This window comes from Phocoena sinus, chromosome 8 (genome assembly GCF_008692025.1).
Source record: "Phocoena sinus isolate mPhoSin1 chromosome 8, mPhoSin1.pri, whole genome shotgun sequence".
Lineage (NCBI taxonomy): Eukaryota > Metazoa > Chordata > Mammalia > Artiodactyla > Phocoenidae > Phocoena > Phocoena sinus.
The window spans coordinates 44,216,941-44,228,978 of NC_045770.1; the positions used below are offsets into that span (position 1 = coordinate 44,216,941).

Below are 12,038 nucleotides of genomic sequence, written 5' to 3' on the forward strand. Positions count from 1 at the left end.
TATAATTATTTTAACACAAAAAGTATTTTTAAAATCCTCCCAGAGTTATGTAGAATCCATAGACTATATATTAGTTATTCTTAACAAGGTAAAAAACATTGTTTTAATGAATTTATGCCCTAAAATGCATATTAAGAGCCTGGGTTCTGGTGTCAGGTAGCCTTGAAACTCAGCTCTTTATTTAGCAGCCATAAGTCATGAAAAATAACTTATTGTCTCCAAGTCTCAATTTCCTTTCCTGTTAAAAATATAATCATGGCAATAATAATAATACCTACCTTGTGGCATCTTTACAAAGATTAGAATGAATAATATATGTATTGCTCTTAGCACAGTGTCTGACATCTAAATATACCTCAATAAATGGGAGTTGAAATTTAAAAAAAAAAAATTACCACTAGTTAAGTTTTGGTAGAGAAAGAAAAAGCAGATCCAGAATTATCAGAGGATATTTTTAAAAATACTGCTCCTATTCCAATTTTATATGTGTGAAGATGTATTTTCTTCAAGTTCTTCAATCAAACCCCATATCATCATATGTTGAGGATAAAAGCAGACATAGAATCCAGATCTCTTCTTTTTGCAAATATATAAATCAGTGCCATGCCATTTACTAGTTTTTGAAAAAATATTGTAATTATGTTATCTATACTAGCATGTAATGATTAATATTTATAATTTTAATGAATCAATAAATATTTTCAAATCTTCTCAGATTTAGTTTTAAAAATGCTAAGTAGCCATCAATATAACTCACATAAACAAAAGCTTTGTAGAGTTCTCCATATATTCTAAGAGTTGTAAATAGATACTGAAACCAAAATATCTTATTGAACAGATCAATTGCTATAGAAGATTATAAAGCAGTCCTATGTATACATGAGACATAGGCAATTTGTCTTTGGTTCCTGAAGTCTCTCAACTCATATTTGTTAAGTGAATAAATACATAAAATAGAATTCTGCTTTTTCTTTGTAGTGTTTATTGCTAATGAGTGGCGGCATTTTCACCAAGATTTGTCCCAACGAAGTGAAAACTCCAAAGACCAAACGCCTGACTCTATATTTACAAGAGGTATGTTATTAATTTGCTCCTTAAAGATCTTCTAGGACCTTAAGTTGAATTATTGGAAAATGATATTATCCCTTAGCAAACAGCCATTTTCCACAGCAGTGAATTCAAATGATGAAAAAGTGAATGAAAGCTGTCTATTATGAGTAAATACACATCATGAAGACTAGTAACCTATGCCAAATTATGAGGGAAGTTGGGATGACTATTGAAGATTGCAGAGAAGACAGGGGTGGGGAAAAAGAGAAACATATCTTGCGTATATAGTAGGAGCTAGGTATGCGTACATCCTCACAATAGCCTAAATATGTAATTATTAATACATTTTTTAAATGAGGGAGAAGATACTCATAATGTTAGAATTGATGCTCAAATATATTGCTATATGCCTTCAAAATTAGTATTTCAATCCATTTTAAAAGGTCCTGTCCCAGCATGGGATGTTTTTCATCTCTCTTTCTCTAGTGTTGCTTTCTAAAGTGGTGTTTGCCAGTACATAATACCAGCACCTTTTAATTCATAACGCAGCTGACATGTGTCTTAAATAAATTACTTTTGCAACATTCACGTATGGCAAGAACAATTTGCATGCCAGTACAACTGGTAGAAGCGGGAAGAATTGGAAGAGTCGTTTAAAAATGTATAAATACATGGGGACTGACCATTTTTATTTTTACAGAGAGAGCTCCAGGGTATATTACTAACACATTTGTTGCTAAAAGTTTACTGAGTATCAAGCAATAATATCCCCAAACTTTAAACTACTTATTCAGTTTTTAAGGGTTTTTTTTTCTGAAAAAATATACAACCGTGAGTTTCTACCACACAGATGTCTGAACAATGTCAATGGGTCTAAAAAAACTTGTTTCTGCAAAAAAATTAAAATGCTCCCTAATGCTCAAACAGTCATAGTTTCTAGCAGGCTCTCACTGCACCCTGACTAGAGAGCTTCTAATGACCAGATAAAATGAATGTATTCTGGTCTTGCCACCCTTCAGCTTTGGGAAGCAAAATACTGATTAAGAATTTAAAAGGCATTTGTATATATAGGAATTAAGCTTGACTTGTTTTTTGTGAACCTAACACATAAGTATTAACTCATCCCTGAGAGCAGCTTCTTCCCTAGAATCTTAAAAAACATGCTTGCATATCCACAAAGCCTTCTCCATAATATAGCATTTTTTCAGGCTTTTAAAAAAGGTAACATTATCTCCTAGTAAAAGAATCACAATTCAAAGCAAACCCACTTGGAAAATAATATGCAGGACACTTGTTCGAATTTCTTACATGTAATAGGAAGGGTCCTATTTGCCCTAAGAACTTGGAGTAAAGAGAAAAAAATGTTATTCTTCAAGTCAAATGAGTTGAATCAGTTCGTTCAACTAGAAGAAGACAGGTTGTCTCCTAAACTTATTAGAATAACTACTTCACTGAAGACGGTGCATCAGCTTAATCAGTGAATATTAAATATCTCAAGACTGTTGTGAGGATTAAGTAATAAGACACGTGGGAAATGAGAATGTCTAGCACATAGAGGTTTGTATTATTATTATTATGATCAGGATCATTGCCTGTTCAGAATATCAACAAGGTTGGCAAGGTGATAATTCTGGGGAGTTAAGTAATCCGGGCTCAGAAAGGTTCTCATGGTCTGGATGAACTCTTTCTAAAACCCTCCACCTCATTCTGCGTCAGTGTACACCAAACTATACCAAGCTACTCAGCTTTCTGATTCTCTTAGAATTGGTAAAGAAGGTGTGCAGGGGAGGCCTTGAGCCTTCCCATCACTAGAATGTCTTACCTCACTTAAACAATCTCCTTAGCATTCTTGTTTATACAACAGTTGTCAATGTAATTTATCTTTGAGTTTGTGTGACCATTTCTGGATATGCCAAGAAAGTCCATTTCTTAGGCAGGAAGACTGGAGACCAGATCATCCTTTGAGATGTCATTGTGTCTGGCCACTGGCCTTTCTCTTCAAGTATGCATACTGTTACCTTAAGACTTCATTCAAAATTTCAAAACCCCTATTAACTTTCATGAAAGCCCAGAGCTCATTTACCCATTTTCTAGACTGCTCCTCAAGAAATTCTGGCAAATGAGGAGGTAAGATACTGCCCAGGTAGTCACAATAAAATAGAAAGGGTGAAAGGGCTGCATGAAAAAACGGTCTAGAGAATCATAACAGATGGATTTTTTTAGAAGAGCTCTTATATAAACTAGATTTTTTAGTGGTGTATACTTAAGAGGACAAAACAAGGACCAATTATTAGAAGTCAGTGGAAGACATTTCATGATCCTCCTCAATGTGATGCTTACCTTTCTGCCTCCTATTTAGTCATCAAGAGTTTCTGATACTCCATACTCTAGAGTCTAGAAGAGTTTCTGTACTCTAACCAACTCATGTTCATCTCATTCTCCCTGCCTTGGATAAAGCCCTCACCATTCATGATCCTCCCACAGCTCATTAATTAGTCTTTCTGCATTCTGCTAAGGGCACTAGATTCACATCTTTCTGAAACATAGATAGAATCACATCAAGTTCCTGCTTAAAAACTCCTCTTGACTCCCATTGTCTATAGCAGTGTTTCACACAAGGTATTTAGACATGTTCTTGAAGATATGAACATTAGATCATGACTTTTAAACTTTGGATCTTCAAACATATCTCTTCTACAGGGAAGATATGAATGGTATTTACAAAGAATAAATGTTAGTTTCTTAATTCCCTAGGGATCTGTGGACATATTCTTAGGAGCCTATTTTTTCCCTCTCTGGAGAAGATTTAGAAACATGGGTATTCACGGCATATTCTAAACCTTCTATACCTCTTTGTTATTTCCCATTACAAACTTAATATTCTAGCCATATACATTTTCTCATTTTGTTGTATCTAATCTTATGCTTTCAATACTTCTATTCCACTGCATATGTTATTCCCACAGCTAGAAGTGCCTTTCCTTCTCTGCTCTTCTTGGTGAGAAATTATTGCTTTTTCAAGATCCGGTTCCAATTTCTCCAGGTTGGGAGATGTTTCTGGTTTAGTTCTGGCTTCCTACCTCATTTTATATTGAGCGTCATATTGTGTTTTCCTTATGGGTTTGTGTGATGTTTTCTCACTAGCTGGTGAGTTCCTCAAGGTCAGAAACTGTGTAGTAGTCACCTTTTCATGTCTTTGGACTTTTATAATTTCACAGAGTACCAGGTTCATGGAGGACTCTTTAAGTTGAATGCAATTAGATTTTGTCTTAACCTAAAGAACATCCTGTTCTCCTTTATGAGGTAGGTTGATCTCTTCTTGAAAGACCACGTAGAGATACTATTATAGGGGGCATCTCAGCAAAATGAGAGATGTTGAACTGAATACATTGAGAAATGTCTTCCAACTATATGTTCCATGGTTCTAAGCTGCACTGTGCTTGGGGCTGAGAACATACCATTAAATTAGAGTCGTTCCTTGTTCCTGCACCTTCTTCTATTTTAGGTATCAGGAGGTATTCATTGCCTTTGCTCTTGACTCCTTGCTTCTGGGAATTCACTCTGAAAAGCAGTAGCTTTTACCTTCAGAAATGCTCCCTCCCCGGATCTGTCTCAAGAAAGTTCCTCTTCCGTCTTTCCTCCTCCCTATATTTTTCTCTGCACCTAGCACATCATGATTTGTTTTCTCAGGGTGCAGTCTATACTTAGTTTGTAAGCTAATTGTCAGAAAAAGTAATGACCGATAACTGAGTTGTCAAAAACTAATTCCAGTTTAACATAATAACAGCTGCCATTTTTTTGAAGAAATGTTATACGCTCCTTACATATATTATTTAATCCTTACATGAGCCCTCTAAGTTATTATTCTTATCTACATTTTCCAGATGATGAAATTAAGGCCCTGAGAGTTAAATAGCTTACTGAAGGTAACAGATCTAGGAAGTGGTAGAGTTTAGATCAAATCCCAGTCAGTCTGATTGCCTTGAACCACTTCCCTAAACTGCCAGCCCACCCCATTCCCCAATACCCACAGCACTACAATTTTTACATTATCATTATTATAAAGTGTGAAATACGGGACACCATGGGTAGTCAGAGATTTGCACATGAGAAGATTCTTCTTTGAATCGAATAGCCCATACTCCACAGGGACCACCCAATCAGAAGACTACCTTTTATAATGCATACTAATTCTTCTTTGCTTTATGTGTCTCTTTTACACAATTCATAAATCACACATTTTCAATCTTTACTTCAGTATTTAAATCCAAGAGGAAAGCTGAGGTTACATAAATAACTTCCGTAGACAAAAATGCAACAGTTCCTCCATCCCAGGACTGGCTGTGGGAATTTGTTGTATGGGAAATACATCAAATACTTCTTATGAGACCCAAAAGAAAAAAGGGCAGCAATAACTGTGAGGTTCAATCAAAACTGACAATTCAATTCCACCTGCATTTATTGAGAGAAGAGAGTGCAGTGTTTGCCAGTGGCTTTGGGCAGTGTAGGTACAAGGTGAGTCTAGAATATTTTGTTGTACCAGAAAAAAAGAAAGAGCTAAAAAATGATAGGGTAATGAAACAGAGACATAAGAATTGGCTAGAAGGTGTGCCCAATGGTGAAATCTGGGACCGTTTTTGTACAGTGGGGAATCTGGTCCACATGTAAAACAGGTGATCAAATTAGCATCACCAAAGTGACACAGAGGGTCATCGTGTGCCTTCCGATGTTAAATGCTCTTAGAAAGACACGAAACCTCTTCTGTAAAATTCTGGCTAAGAATACATTACCTGTATCCATTCTACTAAAAATTCTATTAAAAACAGTAGCATTCTGTTAAAAATGGGGGGACTGTATTCTCCAAAAATGTGAATCTCGTCAGAAAGAAAAAGGCTGTGGAAATATTTCACATTAAAAGAAGGCTAAGGAGAAATGGCAACTAAATGCCATCTGACCCTAGACTGGACTCTTTTACAGAGAAGAAAATGCTGTAAAGGATATTATTAGTGTATTGGAAAAAATGCAATATAAACAGTAAATTAGATTAAAGCATTACACCTATATAGAATTTACTGAAGTTGATAACTGTTCTGTGGTTATGTAAAAGAATATTTTTGTTCTTGGGAAAAACACACTGAAATATCCAAGGGTAAAGTGTTCTGATCTATGCAATTTACCCTCAGATGGTTCAGAATGAGAGAAAGAGAAAGAAAAAAACAAGTGTAAATGGTAAGTGAATCTCGGTAGAAGGTATATGTGTGGTTTTGTACAGTTTTTATTGTTGTAATTTTTCTGTAAGCTTAAAATTATTTCTAAAGAAGAGAGTAAATAAATGTGTCCCTGATCAGGAAAAACTATTGTTGGTGGCTCAGATCAATGTTTTCTAACATTTTGCTACCAGTAAATAGGCTTCATACAACAGGTATAGACAAACTAAGTGATGGGTTAGGTGCAACTGGAAGAGCCCTAGATATTATTTGTTTTCATTTATCAAACACATATTGAACACCTATTATGTGCCAGATAATGTGCTATAATGTCTTTTCTCTCTTTCTCAAGAAAGCATACTAGACTATGAGTAAATAAGAATAGCTTATTGGAAAAAAAATAATTCACAGATATAACTTATTAGTATTCACAAATTATTGACAATAAATGTGATGTCCTCTACTGACTCTGTGCATTAGAAACTCATTTGAAAGCCACTGGCTGAGTTGACATGGCTCAAGCCAGTTTTCTTTAACTTGAGGCCCAGAGAAGTGAGGCTCCCCTACCTTCTTTCTGTGATCAGCCCATGTTCCTTAATAACAAAGTTCATGCTTTCTCACTGTTAGAAAATTTGCCTGAATAACCTATAATGTACTACAATTCCCTTAAGGATGGAGCCCCACTTTATAATGTCATTAAGTCAGCATCTGGAATCCTGCTATTAACCCCTGCACAGTCCAACAGGACACCCAATGCACCCACGTGGTGAATACCAACTTGTCTGTGTGCCTTCGTCTTAGTCTGTAGGCTCAGAGACTCCTGGGCACCAGGCATTGCCTTCTCTTGTTATATTATTGAAGGACTAGCTTGATATTTTCAACCTTCAAGAAACGCTCAACTCACTCAGGGTCATCAGAGTACAATGGAAAGGACTCTTGGATTTTGGCACTTGCCAAATCTAGAAACAGATTTAGCTCTGCCACTTACAGAATGGGTGGTAGACAAATTACTGATATCTCTGATCCTGTTTCCTCTCTTTAAATTGGAAATAATGATGCTATCTTCCTCAGAGGATGGTTGTAAGAATTAAGTGAGATGGTACTATACAGAATCTTTGGCACAGTGCCTCGCACATAGAGATTACTTGGAAAACGTTAATTACTAATATTATTTAAGGAAAATAAACACAATTTTTATTCTAATAGCTGTGCCGAGGTTCCTCTTTAGGGTGACACTCTCCTTGTTTAAATCGCTTCTGAGGTAGAGCAAGGCCCTAAGAACTTCTGGATTAGAAAAATATAAGGAAATGAAAGAGACAGAGACACTATTCTGCACAGCTGAGCAACAGAAATTAGAGGACAAAGCAACAATCACAATGACAAGGAACAAACAAAAAAAGTTAAGGAGGAAGAAATAAGAAAAGAGAAAATTTTGTCTCCATAGTAGGGTGCCAAAGAGTTTTTAGGAGGTGGAATGTCTAGTGTTAAATTTTGAGTTATCTGCCTTACCAGAATTGGTCCCCTATGTCTCCCCAGAACTCAGATTAAATCTGTAACTTGAATGAATATTCCTACTTTTTGTTTGTTTGTAGGTTTGTTTCCATAATGAAAATTGAGATGGCAGAGATGGGTTTCATGACTCAGTCAGCACGGAGCAGAGAAGAATGAACAGATGCTGAAGGGAAGATGAAAGCAAAGTTGAGAGCTTTTCAGAAAAGTAGGTAGGCCTTAGAAGAGACTATGATAAGGAATCTCTGACGAAACACAGAAATCTTGAGGGATAACGGGATGGGGCCTTAACCTTACATGGGATTTTACCCTTATTATAGTTAAAAGAACAGACTTGTCTCAAAGAGGCTAGCATTCAGAATATTTTATTTTTTCTTTTCTTTTATTTATTTATTTTTTTACTAGCTCACCTGTTTACTGTAAAAGGATATAACTCAGGAACAGCCAGATGGAAGAGATTCAGAGGGCAAGGTGCAAGCTACAGAATATTTTAAACTAGATAAAAATACTAAAAGTTAGAAAAATATTATAGGTCCACAGTCCTATATCTATAATTCCAAAATACAAAAAGGTCAAAAAATGTATTATTTTGTTTGGCACCAATATTTTTTTAGTGGGAAACCTGACTTTATTCTCCATTAGGCTGCCTCTTATCTCAATTTATTGACCTGGTGGGTACTTTCATACATTTTTCTGAAGAGTTATTCATGTTTCAGATTATGTGTGCCCCCCCATACTCTCCTAGGGTTATTGGCCATATATGTACCCATGCCACATGCCCTACTCAACTCAGAAAATTCTGAATTCTCAAACACTTCTGGACCCAGGATTTTGGATAAGAGATTATAAACATGAATTCAGAAAAAAAGAAAATTTAAATGAGTGGAAAAAAGGAGATTACCTTCCAGTGTATTTCTAAAGCTGAAGTTGGCAGCTTTATCCATGGAACCCGATTCATACTGGGTCAAACTCAGGCAAAATTCCACATCAGCAGAGGAGGGGAGCCTTGGGGTCCTGGCTTTGTCGTGATTTCCAGGATTGCGCAGTATCGGTCCCTCAGACGTCCCATTGCATAAAGTGTGACGGCTGTTGTACTCCTCCAATTGGCTGCAGATGACCTGCACAAAATGCCTTTATGTTAAAGGGGTGTTGTCTCCACCTCTAAGTCAAAGGGGGAAGGTAGGGAGGTTGAGGTTCCTGATTACCATACTTAGATTTCTAATTACCAGGAGAGCAATGTTTTAAAGTAAATTATTGAAGGAAACAGCTTTCTGAGGGTTGCAGAATAACCCATGAATGTTAAAATTCAGAACAGAGTTCTAGTCTTGAATCTACCACTTGAGAAAATAAATTAAATACCATAGGTCTCCCCTGTATCGGACGGCGGGGAAGATGGTGGAAGAGTAAGACGCGAGATCACCTTCCTCCCCACAGATACGTCAGAAATACATCTACACGTGGAACAATTCCTACAGAACACCTACTGAACGCTGGCAGAAGACCTCAGACCTCCCAAAAGGCAAGTAACTCCCCATGTACCTGGGTAGGGCAAAAGAAAAAACAATAAACAGAGACAAAAGAATAGGGATGGGGCCTGCACCAGTGGGAGGGAGCTGTGAAGGAGGAAAGGTTTCCACACACTAGAAGCCCCTTCGCGGGCGGAGACTGCGGGGCGCGGAGGGGGAAGCTTCGGTGCCGCGGGGGAGAGCACAGCAACACGCGTGCGGAGGGCAAAGTGGAGAGATTCCCGCACAGAGGATCGGTTTGGACCAGCACTCATCAGCCCGCGAGGCTTGTCTGCTTACCCGCCGGGGCGGGCGGGTCTGGGAGCTGAGGCTCGGGCTTCGGTCGGAGCGCCAGGAGAGGATTGGGGTTGGCAGCGTAAGCACCGCCTGAAGGGGTTAGTGCGCCACGGCTAGCCGGGAGGGAGTCCGGGAAAATGTCTGGAGCTGCGGAAGAGGCAAGAGACTTTGTCTTCCCTCTTTGTTTCCTGGTGCGCGAGGAGAGGGGATTAAGAGCGCCGCTTAAAGGAGCTCCACAGATGGGTGCGAGCCGCGGCTAACAGCGCGGACCCCAGAGGCGGACATGAGACGCTAAGGCTGCTGCTGCCGCCTCCAAGAAGCCTGTGTGCGAGCACAGTTCACTATCCACACCTCCCTTCCGGAGAGCCTGTGCAGCCCGTCATTGCCAGGGTCCCAGGATCCAGAGACAACTTCCCCGAAAGAACGCACGTCGTGCCTCAGGCTGGGGCAACGTCACGCTGGCCTCTGCCGCCGCAGGCTCGCCCCGCATTGTGCCCCTCCCTACCTGCGGCCTGAGTGAGCCAGAGCCTCCGAATCAGCGGCTCCTTTAACCCCGTCCTGTCTGAGCGAAGAACAGACGCCCTCCAGCGACCTACATGCAGAGGCAGGGCCAAATCCAAAGCTGAGCTCCTGTGAGCTGTGAGAACAAAGAAGAGAAAGGGAAATCTCTCCCAGCAGCCTCAGAAGCAGCGGATTAAAGCTCCACAATCAACTTGATGTACCCTGCATCTGTTGAATACCTGAATAGACAACGAATCATCCCAAATTGAGGAGGTGGACTTTGAGAGCAAGATTTATTATTTTTTCCCCTTTTCCTCTTTTTGTGAGTGTGTATATGTATGCTTCTGTGTGAAACTTTGTCTGTATAGCTTTGCTTTCACCATTTGTCCTAGGGTTGTATCCGTCCTTTTTTTTTTTTTTTTTACTATTTGAAATTTTTTTTCTTAATTATTTTTTATTTTAATAACTATTTTATTTTATCTTTATTTTATTTTATTTTATCCTCTTTCTTTCTTTCTACTTTTTCTCCCTTTTATTCTGAGCCGTGTGGATGAAAGGCTCTTGGTGCTCCAGCCAGGAGTCAGTGCTATGCCTCTGAGGTGGGAGAGCCAACTTCAGGACACTAGTCCACAAGAGACCTCCCAGCTCCGTGTAATATCAAACGGTGAAAATCTCCCAGGGATCTCCATCTCAACACCAACACCCAGCTTCACTCACCGACCAGCAAGCTACAGTGCTGGATACCCTATGCCAAACAACTAGCAAGACAGGAACACAACCCCACCCTTTAGCAGAGAGGCTGCCTAAAATCATAATAAGTCCACAGATATCCCAAAACACACCACCAGACATGGACCTGTCCACCAGAAAGACATGATCCAGCCTCACCCACTAGAACACAGGCACTAGTCCCCTCCACCAAGAAGCCTACAAAACCCACTGAACCAACTTTAGCCACTGGGGACAGACACCAAAAACAACAGGAACTACGAACGTGCAGCCTGCAAAAAGGAGACACCAAACACAGTAAGATAAGCAAAATGAGAAGACAGAAAAACACAGAGCAGTTGAAGGAGCAAGATAAAGACCCACCAGACCTAACAAATGAAGAAGAAATAGGCAGTCTACCTGAAAAAGACTTCAGAATAATGATAGTAAAGATGATCCAAAATCTTAAAAATAGAATGGGGAAAATGCAAGAAACATTTAACAAGGACCTTGAAGAACTAAAGATGAAACAAGCAACGATGGACAACACAGTAAATGAAATTAAAAATACTCTAGATGGGATCAACAGCAGAATAACTGAGGCAGAAGAACGGTTAAGTGACCTGGAAGATAAAATAGTGGAAATAACTACTGCAGAGCAGAATAAAGAAACAAGAGCGAAAAGAACTGAGGACAGTCTCAGAGACCTCTGGGACAACACTAAATGCACCAACATTCGAATCATAGGGGTTCCAGAATAAGAAGAGAAAAAAAAGGGACTGAGAAAAGATTTGAAGAGATTATAGTTGAAAACTTCCCTAATATGGGAAAGGAAATAGTTAATCAAGTCCAGGAAGCACAGAGAGTCCCATACAGGGTAAATCCAAGGAGAAACATGCCAAGACACATATTAATCAAACTGTCAAAAATTAAATACAAAGAAAACATATTAAAAGCAGCAAGGGAAAAATAACAAATAACACACAAGGGAATCCCCATAAGGTTAACAGCTGATCTTTCAGCAGAAACTCTGCAAGCCAGAAGAGACTGGCAGGACATATTTAAAGTGATGAAGGAGAAGAACATACAACCAAGATTACTCTACCCAGCAAGGATATCATTCAGATTTGATGGAGAAATTAAAACCTTTACAGACAAGCAAAAGCTGAGAGAGTTCAGCACCACCAAACGAGCTTTACAACAAATGCTAAAGGACCTTCTCTAGGCAAGAAACACAAGAGAAGGAAAAGACCTACAATAA

General features: G+C 38.8%; 1 protein-coding gene across 1 annotated transcript in view; it reads right to left on the minus strand.

Annotated features, from left to right (window-relative positions):
- The window catches only part of TYR (tyrosinase), a 108,868-nt gene that overhangs the window by 83,224 nt on the left and 13,606 nt on the right, over nucleotides 1-12,038 (minus strand). The window contains exon 2 of the mRNA XM_032640423.1: nucleotides 8,668-8,884. Within this exon, the coding sequence (XP_032496314.1) occupies nucleotides 8,668-8,884 (217 nt within the window). The remainder of the gene's footprint in view (nucleotides 1-8,667; nucleotides 8,885-12,038) is intronic.